Source organism: Euleptes europaea, chromosome 3, assembly GCF_029931775.1.
Source record: "Euleptes europaea isolate rEulEur1 chromosome 3, rEulEur1.hap1, whole genome shotgun sequence".
Classification (NCBI taxonomy): domain Eukaryota; kingdom Metazoa; phylum Chordata; class Lepidosauria; order Squamata; family Sphaerodactylidae; genus Euleptes; species Euleptes europaea.
The window spans coordinates 103218194-103237922 of NC_079314.1; the positions used below are offsets into that span (position 1 = coordinate 103218194).

General features: G+C 41.8%; 1 protein-coding gene across 1 annotated transcript in view; it reads right to left on the minus strand.

Annotated features, from left to right (window-relative positions):
- FGD4 (FYVE, RhoGEF and PH domain containing 4) overlaps positions 1 to 19729 on the minus strand; it is a 44024-nt gene that overhangs the window by 11497 nt on the left and 12798 nt on the right. Inside the window, exons 5-11 of the mRNA XM_056846018.1 lie at positions 16931 to 17076; positions 14176 to 14332; positions 10341 to 10479; positions 8101 to 8159; positions 7605 to 7751; positions 3501 to 3673; positions 1093 to 1123 (exon numbers count right to left, since the gene is read on the minus strand). Coding sequence (XP_056701996.1) covers positions 1093 to 1123; positions 3501 to 3673; positions 7605 to 7751; positions 8101 to 8159; positions 10341 to 10479; positions 14176 to 14332; positions 16931 to 17076 — 852 coding nt within the window. The remainder of the gene's footprint in view (positions 1 to 1092; positions 1124 to 3500; positions 3674 to 7604; positions 7752 to 8100; positions 8160 to 10340; positions 10480 to 14175; positions 14333 to 16930; positions 17077 to 19729) is intronic.

A 19729-nucleotide genomic window follows, 5' to 3' on the forward strand; every position in this document is an offset into this window, starting at 1 on the left:
CAGTTTTGTTTCCTGCCTCCCGGATAAGCACACACAAGAACCCGAGCTGAAGATGGCCTTCTCTCACAGAGCGAGAACAGGCCTGATTTTACTATAATGTTGTTTTTTAAAAAACAACTACAACTACTAGAAGAGTGTGAGCACCCATTGCCTTCTCCAGGAACACGTACGAATTGCACTGCTTGATGGGCAAGCTCTGCTTGTTCCTGCTTCACCCTTCTACTAAAACATGATCTTGGCTTTGATTTCAGCACAGATTGTCACCACTCCCCCCATGCTCCAGGTTGGCTCTTAGCTTTTTAAAAACCTCTTTTCCTAGGTACCTGGCAAATTTGGCTACTTAAGCTTGTATTTGCCAATCCCCCCCAAAAAAAACAACAACAACAACACCCTGAAGTACTGCTCTAGTGGCAGAGGAAGGGGTGGAATTTTTATGATTGCCACAAGGGCCAGCCAATCAGCACTTTACATAGGAGGGTTCTACTACAAACAGGAAGAACTGAATGTCCCTGTACTCTGGTCAGCTAAGAAGTTTGTACATCAGTCTATAGAAAAGCAAGTGAGGATCTGATCAGATTCACAACTCAAGCCACATATGTCACTCTTCACCTGAAGCTTACTTTGTACTTTACTCTGTTGCTCAAGAAGGTCGGACCAGAACCAACGGGTTGAAATTAAATCAAAAGAGTTTCCGTCTAGACATTAGGAAGAATTTTCTAACAGTTAGAGCGGTTCCTCAGTGGAACAGGCTTCCTCGGGAGGTGGTAAGCTCTCCTTCCCTGGAGGTTTTTAAGAAGAGGTTAGATGGCCACCTGTCAGCAATGCTGATTCTGTGACCTTAGGCAGATGATGGGAGGGAGGGCATCTTGGCCATCTTCTGGTCACTAGGGGTGTGGAGGGGGGAGGTAGTTGTGAATTTCCTGCATTGTGCAGGGGGTTGGACTTGATGGTTCTGGTGGTCCCTTCCAACTCTATGATTCTATGATTCAGTAAGGCAAATTCTAAAAGAATATTTAGTCCCAAAACCCTGTGGCACCTCAAAGACTAGCAAGCTTATTGTGACATAAGCCTTAATAAGTCAGGAAGATTTACCTTTATCCATTCTTCTTTATCTTGTTCGGAACTAAAAGAAGGACATAGTTGGAGATAACCGTTAAAAGCAGGTTAATTAACTACAGTCATTACATTTTCAACTTACTGGAGATGCTTGGATTCCAACACAAAGTCTAAAGAGGAGTCTAATGACAATAATGAAACACAGGAGTCCAATTAAAAGACATTGAGATCCTGCATTTAAAAGCCAACAAGTTTTTAAGTGCACAGGATTAAGGTTACATTAAAGATGATCTCAACTGAACTCAAAGAACATGCTATTTCCATTACTAGGCTTGTTGAATACATACAACTATGAAAATATCAATAATTACATCAGGAACAAGGGAATAATATCCTAACAGGCTCAACGGCACCTCAAATAGCAGCTATTCTACAGGCTACACTGTTTTTCCTCCTTTAAGTATTACAATAAACCTTGAGGCTTGTCTGGCAGCTGTTTTACTCACGGTTATGCACTAGGCCGAACCATTTTTTTTTACATCCAGGCTTTAAACTAAGGGGACACCTCATATGAACACATGAAGCTGCCTTATACTGAATCTGACCCTCGGTCCATCAAAGTCAGTATTGTTTGCTCAGACCAGCAGCGGCTTTCCAGGGTCTCAGGTTGAGATCTTTCACATCACCTACTTGCCTAACATAAGAACATAAGAAAAGCCATGCTGGAGCAGACCAAGGCCCATCAAGTCCAGCAGTCTGTTCACACAGTGGCCAACCAGGTGCCTCTAGGAAGCCCACAAACAAGACGACTGCAGCAGCAGCATCCTGCCTGTGTTTCACAGCACCTAATATAATAGGCATGCTCCTCTGATCCTGGAGAGAATATGTATGCATCATGACTAGTAGCTATTTTTACTAGTAGCCATTTTTACTAGTATCTCATTTTTAGGTCTGCTTCAAGCTTGAGGACTGTTTTATAAATATAATTTTAAGGTGCTAGAAGCTGTGTTATGCTGTTTTTTTTATAGCTTGGCTTATTTTTATGTTGCAATTTTATGATTTATTGTACTGTTTTGTGAGCTGCCTCGTTAAGGGCTCTTGTAGAGGCAGCATAAAATTTTTCTAAATGAATAAATACTTTAGGTTAATACCTTTTACTGGTCCTTTTCAGGGAGTATGAAAAGCTGAATGATTACTCTGATCGATCTAATCGAACATGAACCCACTCCCTCAACAGAGTTGAAGTAACCCCCATATGAAAGCAACAGGAAGAAGGTTTCTATATAATGAAATGCACCACAATAACCACAATCTTTAATGTGCACTCTAGTGGTCACTGGGAAGTATACAAATGCACCTTCTTCTGGTAAAGGAAATCCCTTCGGGCAAACTAAACTTTAACATCAGACCTAATGCAATTTTTATAGGCTGCAGAAGATATATCTTTCATATATGAAGACTATGCACCTCATGGCTAGGTGTTTTTGGGAGCGGTAGGTTAGGCTTGCAAAGGTGGCAATACTGATGTTAAGAACATAAGAAAAGCCCTGCTGAATCAGACCAAGGCCCATCAAGTCCAGCAGTCTGTTCACACAGTGGCCAACCAGGTGCCTCTAGGACTTTAATGCGTGCACACTGAAAATTGGAATGATCTACAGATACTGCTCACAAAACACAGACAAACTTCCACAGGCCTACTATGTTAAGAAGAACTTAGCAATCATTATAACACTATCATTGTCACAAAACTACAACTGATCGTGAACTGTACAAAACCTCTCATTACCTGAATCCCGTCCATTCTTCAATCTACACTTTTTTAATTTACTACACTGCTATACCCTCATGAACTCATTACTCATACTTGGCTACAATCAAAACAAAGAGGTGAAAAACCAGCGAGAAACCTGACATTAAGACACTAACACACTAAATCAAAGAGTTTTATTTGATGCTTACACTGATATTTATTCCGAGGCACTACGATATTATAGGATTTCTTTCTGCCTTTGATCTTCTCGTAGTACTGGAAACTTCAAAGAATTCCTACCACTGTCACCGCCCCACCTCAATACACACTCCACCACAAGTTTGATTTGACAGTTACCTGCAAGACTGAATTCTGATTTCACCTATGCAGCTAACATGCAATGCATCATGAAGAGCTAGTACGCGGCATTTTGTTTAATACAATGCATTTTCCTGTCTGCCCAAGGTTCACCACAGCTAGAAGGATAATAGGAATTTGAACAAACAGCTTTTTGACCTTTTACCCAACAACAAGGTTTAATCCAATGAAACGTCTACGTCCACATTTGTAATCAGCATTGAGTGGGCACAGAATCCATGCATTTCATATGTAAAACTGATATATCCCTACTGCACCTTTACATCAGGGTCATGCTGGTACTATACCCCAAATCTCACACTCTGATGTCTCTTACCTGGCCTGCAATTCCAAAGTTCGTTCTTTTCCAGACACCTGAAACGTGTGTGGGTATTCTTCATTGTGAGTTTCCACAATCTTCATGCCATCAATGCCAACTCTTGTCCGAACTGCAAACTTAGATCCCACTAAACTGAATTTGGGGACACAGTATAGCAAAATGTTTTTGAACTGCAAAAAACACAAGATACACCCACTGACATTAGTTATCACAAAAACAATGCATGGTTACCAATGAGTTATATGCTGATGAATCACTGATGCTCATCTTACAAAACATCACTGGAATGTGTGCATTATTAGACAAACATCTCACAACATTTACCAAACCACGATTAAGTACGTTTCACAGTCCTTTCAAACACCCGTCCCAAAATTGCTTTTTAATATTAAAAAAGAGGCTGATGATAGGGGACACACCATATTAGATTTTGAATTAATCCTTTTCTACATTAGATTTTGTATTAACCCATGCCATGATTACACTCTGCCCTACTGGGAAGGAACGTTGTGGGAAAGGAATGCTGACAGGGAAGGAATGCTGACATTGAGAAAATGCCAAAAGGGAGCTTGTGCAAAGAACAGTATATTATGCGTAAGATAGAGATATCTGATGTCCATTGTTTATAGAACATCGCAAGGCTAATACAGTGGGTATCCGGAGGGTATGTTAATGGATGAATGTCCTGAAGTAATGGATGACAATCTGACATCTATGCATATCAGTACAACACACATTTCAAAGAGTGTCCACGTATTTCAAAGAGACCCCAACAGTCAATGCATTCCCAGACCACATTCCAATATATTGATTATACTAACTCATGTGTCATTAGTACATTTTAATATTATATTAAGCAACTGCTGTATGTCACGTGTGTGTCATAATGTTGTATTACTACACACCACCCAAAAGGTATATAAGATGACATTTTGCTTGTATTCGATGCTCTTTGCATTGGCAACCTTTGTCTTGCCAGCAGTGGCCTTATTGTGCACAATAAACTAAAGATTTACTTTTTGCCTTTGCCTCTGGTTCCTTTTGTACTTGGACGAAGCACCAAGGGTCAAACCTTAGCGTAACCTGCGGATGACACTAACACTGAGAAGCACACTGAAGATCCAAACTGCACATAGGTAGACCTTCTGAGCGTAGGAAACATGCCAATAACTATAGGTGAGCAGCCGTGAAGAAAGGTGTGAGAAGTATGCACTGAAGTGCTCATCTACTGAACAAAGCCGTCCTTCTACAGAAAGGCCCTTGAAAAGGGACATATTTTGAATTACAAAGGTGGCTGAGCACATAAACACAGGAAGCTGCCTTATACCAAGTCAGACCATTGCTCTTTGAAGGTGAGGACTGTCTATTTTGCCTGGCAGCTGCTCTCCAGGATCTCAAAGTACATGTTTCAAGCTACCTACTACCAGATCTGTTTAATTCAGGGGTGGGGAATGTCAGGCCCGGGGGCTGTATAAGGCCCGCGTAATCATTTGGTCTGGCACTTCATGGGTCCTGGCAGATCTCTAGCTCAGAAGGATGCTTCCCTGCCTGAATTTATTGGGCCCAGCTGGGGACAGCAAAGCTCAAAAGCGAGTCGCTCTATGTGGCAGGCACTCGGAGCCGTCTCCGGTCGTGCCCCTTGGCTAAATGTTTGACCAAATATAGCAGGCTAATTTTTAAGTTGATAATTTTGTATGGCCCGCGAATGATGTTATAAATATCCAAATGGCCCTTGGCAGAAAAAAGGTTCCCCACCCCTGGTTTAATTGGAGACGCCGGAGATTGAACCTGGGACATTGTGCATGCAAGGCAGATGCTCCACCACACAACCACACCCTGTCATCTCATTGCGTATGTACCATTATTCGGGACTGCATTAAAAACAATCTTTTAAGGCACTTGATTTGTATCAGGTACTGGCAGAAATATTCACTGGGTTGTTTATGCTACTTGGTAACTCTAGGCAACTCCTCATAGCTACAGGAAGATACACGGTGCTACCCTCACTGCAGCTTTGCCGATAGTCCCTGTTCTACACAATGCCCTGCATCATTTATTTACCTACTCAGCTTTATTTAAAATACACAGTCTTGTACACATATGTATTTTTTTAATGGCAGTAAACCCTAACCCATGGTAAAAGAACACACCTGGAGTAGCCACAGCTGACGAAGTGTTCTTATATACAGTAGCTGCAGTAAGTCCTTGTGAAAAAAACACTGAGTAGAAAGCCAGATCCAATCTATTAAAATTTCAGTAGGTTTCCCCTATTGAATTGAAATGCCTGATAACAAAATCTACCTATTTCTAAGGATGCAAAAGACAATTCAAAGCCAAATCATTTACTGCTAGCTATTGCCGACTCCATGCTGCTATGCATGGTAGTAACTTAAATTTTTAATAAAGTGATCCAATTTTCTACACCAGTCTGAATTTAGTGTGAGAGAATTATTTGTCCTTTTCAATGAGATGTCTCTTAAAGGTGTATTTGCAATATATGAACTCACACAGCAACTTAAAAATCATGAACAGGGGGAAGCTATGACCCGCCTTTCAGAACTTCGTTATTTTGTACAGATTAACATAAAAAGCAGGTTTTCACCACTTCTTGCCAGAACTGAAACTGTTAACAACTTCAGTTATTCTTAGCACCAAAAGCAATCCATTTAAATGCTATTTCATAGATACATATATTAACCCAGTAAGGTTATTTAAGAGTCCTGAGATTCAGTAGTCATATTGACGGAGGTTCTGCTTTTTATCTCTAGAGCATACTATAAAATGGCTTGCAAAGAAGGAATCATTATGGATTATACTTAGAGTGCAGATTAAGTACATACAAGGATTTCAAAGGATGAGTTTGATGGTTTAAGCTACATCTGTGTCATCTAAAGCTTATATGGGCACAAGTGACTTTTTCTCATTGTGGTTTTAAATATGCACAATTCTACTGCTTGAAATGGGGGGAGGAGGAAGGATAGGACTGAAATGTAAATATAGTCTCCCCTGTTCACTCAGGCAAAAAAAAAAAAACACCTACCATTGTCTAAGAAGTCATTCCTGTGACTTCCTAATGAAGTCTGCATCTATTCAGCAATCCAGCAGTACTTAATCAGTCCTTTTGAGTCTCATTTCATTTAGAGGAAAGGAAGATCAATCGGGGAAAGTGTGATGACAGGATCACATGCTGCTGTGGCACAGGAAGCCGAGCTGGGTCAGTCCTGCCTCCCTGGTTTTCTACAAAGAAGCCAGTTTTGCGCCTGCAAGTCACAGTTTCCCAACTGGAAGCCTGCATAGAAAACATGTAAATTCCTCTTCTCTCTCTCTTTGGCATGAACTCTATCCTGCTTTCCTTTATTGGCCGATATCATCATTTAGTGAGCTATTTGTACTGACACTGGTCAATGCTAACCAATGCTTACCAATCTTACAGTGCATTCCTAAGGTGAGTTACTCCAGTCTAAGTCCATTTATTTCAATGGGCTTAGACTGGAGTAACTCTCCTTAGGAATGCACTGTTAATCAGAGTTCGAAGTAGATTTGCAAATCCTGATTAAAAGGGAGCATGATTTTCCACTGATGCAAATGTAATGCTAAAGTTGGTTTCGTGATGACCATGTGGAGGAAGAGGAGGAGGAAGAATAAGAGTTGGTTTTTATATGCCAACTTTCTCTACCACTTAAGGGAGAATCTAACCGGCTTATAGTCACCTTCCCTTCCCCTCCCCACAATAGACACCCTGTGAGGTAGGTGAGGCTGAGAGCTCTAAGAGCTGTGACTAGCCCAAGGTCACCCAGCTGGCTTCATGTGTGAGAGTGGGGAAACCAACCTGGTTAACCAGATTAGCATCTGCCGCTCATGTGGAGGAGTGGGGAATCAAACCCGGTTCTCCAGATCAGAGTCCATCACTCCAAACCACCGCTCTTAACCACTAAACCACACTGGCTGGAGCAACTGTTGATCTTCAAATCCTGCCTTTTGAGGAGCCAGAATACTAACTACCCAAGGCTACTGAACTGGAAGAAGATCAGAGAGAAGATCAGCAATTGTTTAAGAATTTTATACACAGCTAGGATAAGGGATGTCGGAGATAACACTTACTAAGAAGAGGTATCTTTCTTGGGCAGATGTGTTACGAGCAGCGAGTTTAAGGATCTGTCCTTCTTTTATGAGTTCGTTTGAAGGATTGACAATATCTTCCTCTTCTCCTAACATTTCATAAACTTCCAACATCTTCTTTAAATTTTCCTGTTTGATCAAAACAAAACAAAAAAATTATCAACGAGACTACTTGCCATCATTTTTTGCAAAGTGACTAAACCACGAAGAATAAAACAGAAACTTAAAAAAAATCACAATCAGATACTGTGAAAAATCATTGACAGCACTGTCATAAACCAACTGTGCACTTGGTTCAGCCAATGCAAGATGACTTTGCTAATAATTAGGTGTGTGTGCTGGGGGGAAAAGAGACGAATGAATATTTTCAAACCATCATCTGTATTGAGATATTAAGCTATTTAATTTCAGTCAGTGATAACAAGCCTTCTTTAGTAAAGATTATGCAAAGGAGAAAATCCCCTCAAAAGCCACTTACCATTTTTCGGATGGCGCTGTTGGAGTGACTTGCTGCTGTGGATATTATTTCCAAGGATTCTGTAGAAGAAAGAAAAAACCCAACAAAGATGCAAGCCTTATAATACTGTATTTTTCGCTCCATAAGATGCACTTTTTCCTCCTCAAAAGTGAGGGGAAATGTCTGTGCGTCTTATGGAGCGAAAGTGCGCACAGAGCCGACTGGGCGCGCTGGAACGACGCGAGCCGGCTCGGTGTGCACCGTTCCAGCGCATCCAGCCGGCTCTGTGCGCCCCGCCTGCCTCCCAGCTGGCCGTCGGGGCAGGGAAAGCCGGCTTGCGTCGTTCCAGAGCGAGCCGGCTTTCCCTGCCCTGACAGCCAGCTGGGAGGCAGGCGAAGCGCACAGAGCCGGCTGGGTGCGCTGGAACAACGCGAGCCGGCTCTGTGCGCCCCGCCCGCCTCCCAGCTGGGAGGCGGGTGGGGTGGGAAAAGCCGGCTCGAGTCGTTCCAGCGCGAGCCGGCTTTCCCCGCCCCGACGGCCAGCTGGGGGGGGGCATCTTATGGTCCCGACGCGCACGTGCCCAGCCGGCTTTGTGCAGCCCCGCCCGCCTCCCAGCTGGCCATCGGGGCAGGAACGCCGGCTCACGCTGTCCCGACGCGCAAGCGCCTAGCTGGCATTCGCTCCATAAGACAAGTTTTTAGAGGAGGAAAACAAGATTTTTTGTTCTTATGGAGCGGTGCGTCCTATGGAGCGAAAAATACAGTAAGTTAATTTCTAATTCAAATGGCAATATATAAATATGTTTTAAAAATTAAGATTACATGTAAGGAAGACTGCATGATTGAAACCAATGAGTTCTCTTGAATTATCTGAATCAGACAGAGAAAGTCAAAGCAAAAGGGTCTTTGCATTGTTGATACAGGTATGTTAGTCGCTAGGTATAAAGCAGATGTGGGTCAGGTAATATCTTCTGTTGAACCAAAGTAAAAAACACACACACACACACACCCTCTCAACAGAACTCTGTTTTGTTTTCTTTTGGAAAAAACTCTTTTCCAGGACTGGAAATATGATTTGTCCACTACAGCCTTTTCAGATAAAATCCTTATAAAAACTACAGTTCAGCCCATCTTTTTCACACATGGAGAAATAAAGACCAATAAAAAATGTATTGCACAAGCAAAAATGATTTTAACAGGTTAAGAGGTATGAAACTTTTAGGGAAATGAGAAGGCATTAACTGCATTTAGGAAACAATCTCACAGTAAAAGTAACAGATGTTATGTCATCTAGAGTTGCATTTAACAGGCCACCTCAACATCTAACTATAAACTACAATTGATTATAGTGGCCACCAATTTAGAAAGATTTAGAAGGAGATTTGACCAGTCGACAGGACACAGTCCTATCAATAGCTGTTAGCCATGATGGCTAAATGGAGCCTCCATGGTAAGAGGAAGTATGTCTTTGAACGCCAGTTACTGGGAAGCAGTGCCAGGGTCAGGCTGTTGTTCCTTTGCCTTGCGAGGGGCTATCTGGAGAGCAGCTGCCTGGCCATTGTGAAAAACTGGTTGCTTGACGAGCTGCATCATTGGTCTGTTCTTAAGTGTTAAAGGATAAGAAATAATTCCTCCATTCTAAACAATGAACACAGATTTTTTTTCTTAAATGTTTCTAAAGAGATCTCAAGTGAAGATTTCTCCCCCTGCCTTGTCCAATGCCAAACACGAAAAAGGCAAAAAAGATAAAAGATATTTCTAATAATGTGATTTGTGTTCAGAATTCACAACCCTTTGCAGAAAACCAAGGCTGAAAATGCCACTCGTTTTTTGTTTGCCCAGAAAACTCTCAACAAAAGGAACATTTTTCTGAGACATTTTAACTACTGCACAGAATGGAATATTAAAAAGGTATCTGCAGTGAAATACTGGTCTCACCATCCCTTCCCGTTCTTAGATCTGAAATGTTAATGGCTCCTCTGTTACAGTTCCTTTTGCAGTACTGAACATATAATCCACACAAACAAACACGTAGTAAAAAAAGAGCAAGAGACCAGTAGCATCTTAAAGAGTAACAACATTTCTGGCAAGGTGTGAGCTTTCATGAGCCAGAGCTCACTTCTTCAGATATCTGTGGCTCACGAAAGCTCAGACCCTGCCAGAAATATTGTTACTCTTTAAGGTGCTACTGGACCCTTGCTCTTTTCTACTGCTACTGACGGACTAACGTGGCTAATCATCGTGAAATAAACATGTATTTACTTTCAGCATCCCTCCAGTCTGGGGAGTCTGGAGGCAATTTTCTCAGATAGTCCTTCAAGAGCATCTCGTATCGGGGAATGCGTTGCACTGGTTCTAGCATGTGATGCTGCAAGGTCAGGTTTCCACAGACTTTCTGCTTCTAATGGGGGCAAAAACAAACAAAAAGGCTTAATGATACTGGAAATATTTTATGCTCTAGCTTTGCAAATGCTATATCCTGACTCTACTTTATTTAAATATATATATACACACACACACACACACACACGTCTAAGTTTAAACTCCATAGTAATACTAACAAATGAAACTTTTTAATTAAATAAAATCCCCAGGTGAAACATGCTGCTTTATTAAATCGTTAAAAACGCTTTCTGTTAGCAATATAGATTAATCTACTGTTTATAGTTCCCATTATCGTAAATAATGGTAATCCCAGAGGAACGCAAAAAGGAACAAAATATAATAATTTAATTAAAACCAACCTTTAAAGTCTCATTTTCATTATACAATTGAAGCATTAACTTGATTACGAAAGTGACTCAATTATTTTATTATTAAATGAAAAAAATCACTGTGAAGTTAGTACTTATTGGTATCAAAGGAAGTACTCACTGTACAGTTCAGCACTTCCCTCTCTAGTAGGGTTGTCAGCTCTGGGTTGGGAAATACCTGGATATTTTGGGGGCGGAGCCTGAGGGGACAGGGTTTGGGGAGGGGAGGGACTTCAATAGGGTATAATGCCATGGAGTCCACTGTCCAAAGCAGCTATTTTCTCCAGGTGAACTGATCTCTGTCGCTTGGAGATCAGTTGTAACAGCAGGAGATCTCCAGTCACCACCTGGAGGTTGGCAACCCTACTCATAGGATCCTACAGCCAGGGCCATCTAGTCCAACCCCCTGCACAATGCAGGAAATTCACAACTGCCTCCCCCCCACACACCCCAGTGACCCCTACTCCTGCCCAGAAGATGGCCACAATGCCCTGCCTCTCATGATCTCTCTAAGGAACACTCCCGTCTAAAGCCCTACTCTCTCTACTTTGCTACTTAACTCCAACTTAAATGACCAACTGAAAATCCAGCATAGAATTACATGGTGAAGAAGATATTTGTGACAACCATGGATCAAGTGAGATACGAGAGCAAGAGATCCACGAATGACTATTTCATGCTGCTGGGTGGCGGGGGTTGCAGTGGCAGAGATTCAGATTGAGACTGCAGCATGGGAAAGTGGTTCTTTAAAACTTCCAAAACAATGCAAATTGCCCTCTTCCCTCTCCTCCTCCCCGAGCTTCTATTTGCTCTGCAGGGGAAAGGTGCCTCTATAATCTACCTATGTGTTTTCACATAGGGCCATCAACAGTTGGGGTGGTGGTGATGGTGAAGCTGCATCAGGAAAGCAGAAGGGGGGATGAAGAATAGCCCCCTTCCCATTGCTCAAACCAAACTGGGTTCCCCTTGACTGATTTTAATGTCTTAAAAAACACATAGGATATTCCATTCACAGCCATCGTGCCTAATCTGGCCCTCACAAATAATGAACCTTAAATTATCAGGCTAGTTATGCAGGAACAATATGAAATAGTAGTTCGGCCTTAAGACGCAACAGTTAATGCCAACTTTGAGCACTGCATAGCATATTTGGGATATTTTATCAAACTTGTCATTGTAAATGCTTTTTTTTCTACCAGTAAAGGAAAAAAGTTAAGATAAAATTTGGTCATTAGCCAAATGTATTAAGTTGGCTTTGAAAATTACCTCTAAATGTCACAGTGGTCTGGCATTTTCCTACGAAAACGTTTCCTAACATTTTAAGCATTAGTAGTAACAGTCATCATAGTAGACATTTGACATTAAGCCCACTGTCAGCACAAAACAAGCATACTCAGCTTCCTTCTTATTCACCTCATACTCACAACTAATACCTGAAGTAAAACTACCAGCTTATTTTTGCAGCAAACACAAACAAATTCCTCAATGGGGGGGGGGGGGCACAGGTTCAATATGCGTACCTTCCTTTTTTCCCCCTTACTGAGACACGGATGAAGCGTAGTTTCTATTGAAAAACTTAATTTTTACTTTATTTTACTTAGCTTACAACCCATGTTTCTCACCAAGACTCAAAGCGGCTTAGGAAAACATAGAAAACCATTCAACTAGACAGCATAAGACACCCAATAAACAATGCAATAGTACTAGGATTACAAATACAAGCAAAAAGCTGCCTAAGGCATGACGTGCCATAAACCAGAAAGTGAACTGCCTGGATTAATGCCGTAAAAGCAAGCTGATACACACAATAAACATCGCAATAGATTACAGTCCTATTCCCTTATAAAAGTGTCCTCCTGAGCTGTTCTAATGCCTTTATAAAAACAGTTCTAATTAGGGATGCCAACCTCCAGGTGGGGCCTGGCAATCTCCTGGAATTAGAATTGATCTCCAAACTACAGAGTTAATGAAGAAAATGGTTGCTATGGGGAGGGGGAGAAGACTCTATGGCCTTATATCCTGCTGAGGTCCATTCCTAGGCTCCACCCCCCCCAATTTCCAGTGATACCTTACAGACTAAATTTATTCAAGCATAAGCATTCATGGATCAGACCTCACTTCATCAGATGCATAGATCCGTCTGCATTTTCTTTCCGTATTGTCCACTCTGAGTTTTTTTTTTGCTTAGGCATGTATGTACTATGAATCTGCCAAGTCAAATATGCACATGCTTCCATTTATTCTGCCTGTCTTTATATCAACTTTGTAACCAACATGATTTGCTAACTTGGACTATTAGGGGAAAAAAATACTGACCATACCAACTGGGTTTCACTCAACCAATGCTTTTTGCTTCTGGGCATTTTGAGTGATGACGCAAATCCCTGATATCTCAATTTTTACCATACATTTTTGCGGTATACTGTGCTTAACTGAAGTTATAGAGGATATGACAAGAAATGGGGAGGGAAACATGCAGTATGATCCAAGGGGCACAGATGGCGACAAGCAACTCCACACAGACAAGTATTTCTATGATGGTCTTTTCTCCTCAAGGCACATGGAGGTTGGATCCATCATGCCCGTTCCGCTTATTGTGATAATTTCCCCAGAAAAAGCCTCAGTCGTCAGAGGGAATGCTGCTTGTGCCATGGGACAATGCTGCTCTTAGCGAAATAAATCTTTGAGATCCAACCCTTGATTTCACCATTACACGGATGGACAGACCCTCAATCCATATAAGGCTAAGAAGGGAAACCACCTCTGCCACGGATGGTTTACATGTATTTCCGAGATTTGCAGCTCATTCCTGAGCCTTACAGCAGCTGGGGATAGCATGACCGAGGCGGCGCCTCCAAAGAGATTTCCTGGCCACTGCAAGGCTTAAAACCCCATTTTTACAACAAAATTTTTTAAAAATGGGCGGGAAAGCCCCATAGAAAACAGCAATGCTGCGCCAGGAATAACCTGGCACAGCACTGCTGTTTCAGAAGGGGGTGTTCCCAGGCTGGAAGGGGTTAGGAGACAGCCTACTGGAAGCCCCATCCCCTGGAACACCCCAGGAACGCCTCCCAGGACGCTGACACGAGCACTTGCGCTGGCACCATGGGCCGCACTGCAGCAGCAGTCCTGGGGGGCCACCGCAAGCGGCATTACGCCAGCATCCATGCCAGTAGTTTTCCTCCTAAACCCATTCGGCCCCCAGGCTCAGGAATGAGCTGTTAGATTTGATAGCTGAAATCACTGTACCAAAACAAAGAATAACAAATAAATAAAGTATGTAAACTTTCTTCGCCTCTTGATGGATAAAAAAACAGTAAATTACATACACATACACAACCCACCTGGATATCTTGAATAATGGATTTGAAGAGAGGTGATCGCTCTGTCCATGTTTTTACCAGTTCCATTGCATTGTCAAAATTCTTCACATATTCCCCATACATCTTGAGAAAAGGGGCTAATTTCTGCAGGATATCACCAATCCTAGGGCTGGTGTCCCTATAAAGGCAAAATAAGCAGTGCTATAAAATACACGCTAATTTAGAGAACAGTGCTACAAGCGGGGGACCCACATGGACTTGCGGGGAGTATCTCGTTTTCTCTCCCTCACTATTTCTTCCCTTTTTTTTAAAGCCTTGTATGGTGTTTGAAACTATAAGATACTGAATTAGCCAAGAATGTGTGCCCTTATCAAGTGAGACAGGTAGCTATTGTTACAAGATTATGCTAAAATCCAATCAATATGGAAACTGAATTGAATGAGAGCTTTCATCTCAGAAGGGGCTTCTTGCCTGTGACCTACTTGGTTTTGGGGAAAGAAACTTTTATGGACTCATGTAATTGCTCTCCTTTATGTATGTAACAGTGATGGATAGTATAATGTTTCATTGATTTAGTCAATATTAAGAATGCAATCGTTACACTTTAATAAAAGGTTAAATGGAAGCAGAGACGCTCTAACAGTAATTACTTGTGTACTATACCCTTAACGAACCTGAACATTATTGAGGTATACCTCTGGCCAGGAATTAAATGATCTGATATAGGAAAGCTAACTAGACATCTAGGTAGAAAAGAACAAGAATCCAGTAGCTTTTGTGAGTCACAGCTCACATCTCCAGATACAGAGTCATCTAGGGCTTATTAAGTGCATGCCTATATCTAAATCAGGCCTCACCTGAGTCAGCCAGAACAGTACTAGGAAGTTGTCCGGTGGCTGCTGCTGGGCCTGGCTCCGATGAATCCTCCCTCAAAGGCCCAAATAGCCCTGGAAAGGGCCCTGCCCCCTCCCTTTTACTGACAAAAACCTAGGCTTGAATGCTGGCCATACTGTTGTGGTTGCCTAGCAATGGCCACTCAGGGCATTTGTTTCTTAAAGCTACAGGTGCTGTTTCTATTATTTTAGGTTTTTTTTAAAAAAAAATAATCCCATAACACACATATATTGGTTTTTAGATTTAAGGTTTTGGTGCATTTTTCAGGTTTGTAGAAAGGACTATCTTGTCTTTTCATGGCTTCATTCTGTGGATTTAAGTATTCATACATTTGGCCATGCTAAGAATTAGATATATTGATTGTTCTCTCAATGCTGACTGCTATTTATATTTTGGTTTACTTTGCCTGCCTCTTACGCACACATTGCAACCAACTATAAATCTAATTACCACACATGGCCAATTGAAGGTTTATTACAGAAAGACCTTCACACCACTGCTTACCCCAGGGTAATGATACATGGAGTGTCTAGCAGAAAGGGGTCAAATTAAAAAGACTACAAGAAAATGCTTCAGGTCTAGAAGACATACAAAAGAAATAAATGCTTTAGATGAAATTTGAAGATTAGCCAGTTCACAGATCATGGCCTGATTCTGACTAAACAGCCTACATTTGCTAATTTGCTTTAGAAAGATAGTGGTAAGTGATATATATATTTTGCAGGTGAATCTCCAAAACTGCATTGAACATTGAAATAATTTTACACTGTGAATAGGATAATAACACAATGGTGTGCAGAAAGGTAACATTGCCACTGTTCCGTTAATATATCTAGGGAACAGATGCTGCTTTTCCTCAGCGGTCATGTTAAATCTACCTACCCTAGCTATCCTTTCAAAGTAACTTTTTCTCTCTCTCTCTGAAGCCTTGCCTTTGAATTTTGCTCAGCATTATAACAATTTCAAAGGCAGCTCAACAATCTCAAAGCCATTTGACTTGTACTGGTAACAGATGACTGCTTCAAGATAATGCATTTTAAAAACAGCAGGCTTCCTGCAATTATAAGGCTTTTTCATTCTTTTAACAAATCTTTTTTAGATAGTATGCTTTACAAATGAGCTATGAGCCAGAGACGTATGAGATGACATGAACATTTCATTCAGATACCACCACCACACTACATTCTCATCTGTACAACCGAGGCTGGACTTGTACTCAGATAAAATATTCTTTTGGGAAGAATCAATGGGTGGGTTTTCACTACGCTCAGTATCTATCTAATTTGGGAAGAAACCCAAATAGGAAAGATAATTAAGCAAGGCAGTCAACTGACAAACTCATTTTTAATAATCATCTGCCTCTTAAACAGATCAACTGTAGTAATCAGACTGTAGCAGCTGGAATTATTTATCCAAGTCATCTGTGACTATCTATTCTACAATCACCCAGATTATATGCTACTATGGCTGTATATGGATGGCTCTAGTTTAACACAAGTTAAATCCTATGTCTTTCTGGTGCTTTTCAGATAACTAGATCGGTGTTCTAGGAGGAACTGACTGCGGGTATGTTCCCACTTACCAATACTGAAACAACTTAGGAAGCCTTTGGGTTGTACATGGCTTGGAATTGAAGACTTATACATTCCCACCTATGGTTTATTTTCTTACCTAGAAACCAGAATCCCAGATGATACATAAAGGTTGATAAAACAACAAATTATGGTATGTTGCAAACCAGGGTGCATCGTTCCCATATTGACCAACACATTCCGTGTGGATGTTGCCATTGTATCGCATGACTTTCCTATAGGCATGTCAGATGATATTCAGATTGCCTCACACAAACTACTATCTTCCAATAATTCACAACAATACTTACCATTCTTGCATTCTTTTCTCAAGCTCTGGCAACAAAAATTGGCCGTGGAATTGATTTATGGAAGAAATGTTGGAAAACATTTTATTAACAACTTCAGCAGGGAATGAACCCCTGTTAGCTTCATCCATCAATTTACTATAGAATACCTGCAATGGACAAAAAGGAGAGTCAGGCTCAAACACATGCAATCCTGCTGTCCTTAAACAAATGACAACTAAGAGCTTGGTTTTTGGGGGAGTTATATGATATGCACAGACACAGTGTTCTAGGTGCTGAGAATATAAAACTAGTAGCAGCATGTTTGCCACCAGTCTGACTTCTCAAAAGAGGTGAAAAGGTGAGCCTTGGGGACAGGAGGAACTGTATGGGCAGGCAGGAAGACTGAGAGCTGGTCGAATTGAAAGAGGGTGCATAAGGAATCAAAACTTAAAAGATATCAGGGACTCCATAGGCAGGGCTTATAAATAAAGGATGAAGAGCAGGTTGACAAACAGAGATGCACTAGAAAACTAAGCGGAGGAAACTAACTAGAGGATAGAAAAACAGAGGCAACAATTAATTAAGGGCAGGAGGGTAATGAGAGGGTACTTCTACATGGCAACAGTTCTCTATGCAGCTCTTGTTGCTGTTATGAATGCAGAGGAGGAGGAGAAGGAGAGTTGGTTTTTATATGCCAACTTTCTCTACCACTTCAGGAAGAATCAAACCGGCTTACAATCACCTTCCCTTCCCCACAACAGACACCCTGTGAGGTAGGTGGAGCTGAGAGAGCTCTAAGAGAGCTGTGACTAGCCCAAGGTCATCCAGCTGGGGAAACAAATCCAGTTCACCAGATTAGCCTCTGACACTCACATGGAGGAGTGGGGAATCAAACCTGGTTCTCCAGATCAGAGTCCACCGCTCCAAATCACTGCTCTTAACCACAACACCATGTCCCAAACCAGATTTAGGAGAGATTGAAGCAAGGCAAGTGGGAAGCTGGACAATGTACGAATGCAAAACAATGCTGCATGCATGCTGGGGAAAAGACCACTCTTGTGGGGCAAAAACAGCCCTGTGGAAGCAGGCACCAAAGCCTCAAACAGATCTGGCAAAACTTCAGAAATGACTTAGGGACAGAGGAATCAGGCACACTAGGAGAATGAAGCTAGGAAGTTGAGATAAGCCAGAAGTCAGGTAGCTGAAGGAAGTGGGGCAGAGTATGCAGACGCTTGAAAGTAAGATAGGTGGAGGTAGTGGGAAGTTGAGGCAGAGAAAGGAAATGGCAGGCCCAGATAAAAATATCATGCAAGGCAGGGCAAACGTATTATCTTCAAGGAATAAAAGAGGAAGCTGCAAGATTGGCTAAAGAGGTAAAGGGAAGAGAGAAGTAAATTATACATATCGCTCTGAACTTTTCAGTAAAATCTTTGGCTGCAAACTTCCAGTAAAATACTATTTTAATTAAATTAAGCAACTGAATATTTACTTCTACAACCTTTTCTATAAGAGAGTTAAAACAGTTTCTCAAAAAAATATAAGGCATTGGTCTAGCTAACAGCTGTAATAAGATGCTACCGGATAAAAGAACCAGAGCAGTAAGCAATTTAAAGGTAATACGGGGTGTCAGGTTTCTGCTCAAGGAAGACGGCTGTGCAGAGCTTCTTATATTCAGAGAGCAAATCCAAGACCAAAAATGCAACGTGCATAGCAACAAGCTTGTTCAATCAGAGAGATGTGACTTCTTTGAACTATGCTGAATTTATAACCTAATTACCTAGACAGCAGGCAAATTAACCATGCAGAGAGGGAGTGAAGAGGAGGAACAATCTCCGTGGACAGGAAAATGCAGGAAAAAAATGAACAGGCTTTGGGGACAGAGATGTTTTATCAAAAAAATTTTTTTAAAGCCAGGGTACTGAGTCAGGGAGAAAACACAGAGCCTGTGGGTGGTGTGCGTTTAAATGGCAACTATAAATCTGAGTCTGCGAAACCCAGAAGGGTTCCATCATTTTAGCAGAGGATATGAGTAATTCCTGTTCATTTTGCTGAGTTAGTCACCATCTGGAGGTTAAAATGGAAGATTCTTCATCTCTAAGTTGCACATTCTAGGCTACCTGAATGATCAGTGATGACCTTTATACTTGCATTGGCGAAATGGCAGGGGGCGGAAGCAGAAGAAGAGTTGTTTTTTATGTGCCAACTTTCTTTACCACTTAAGGGAGACTCAACCCGGCTTACAATTACCTTCCCTTCCCCTCCCCACAACAGACACCCTGTGAGGTAGGTGGGGCTGAGAGAGAGGTAGGTGGGGCTTTAACAGAGCTGTAACTTGCCCAAGGTCATCCAGCTGGCTTCGTGTGTAAGAGTGGGGAAACAAATCCAGTTCACCAGATTAGCCTCCACTGCTCATGTGGAGGAGTGGGAAATCAAACCCGGTTCTCCAGATCAGACTCCACCACTCCAAACCACCGCTCTTAACCACTATACCACGCTGGGTGTAGTCGTTAAGAGCGGTGGTTTGGAGTGGTGGAGTCTACACACGCTGAGTGTAGTCCCTTTCTTAGGCATGGGAAGCAATATCTGCATGTAGCAAATGTCTATAAAGAAGCAACAGGCCAAGGTTTTCTGTAAGTGTTGGTCACAATCCTACTGGGATTGCTGAAGGGTGTACATTGGCTCCTGACTGCTATGGCCTCTTGTTACCTTGGGTTGACACAGAGAGAAGGAAATAAAGATGCAGAAGGTGTGAGAGGCAGTGACCACACAACTGAATTTAATGTAAGACAGGGCCATGTATTAATATTAGCAGTAATAACT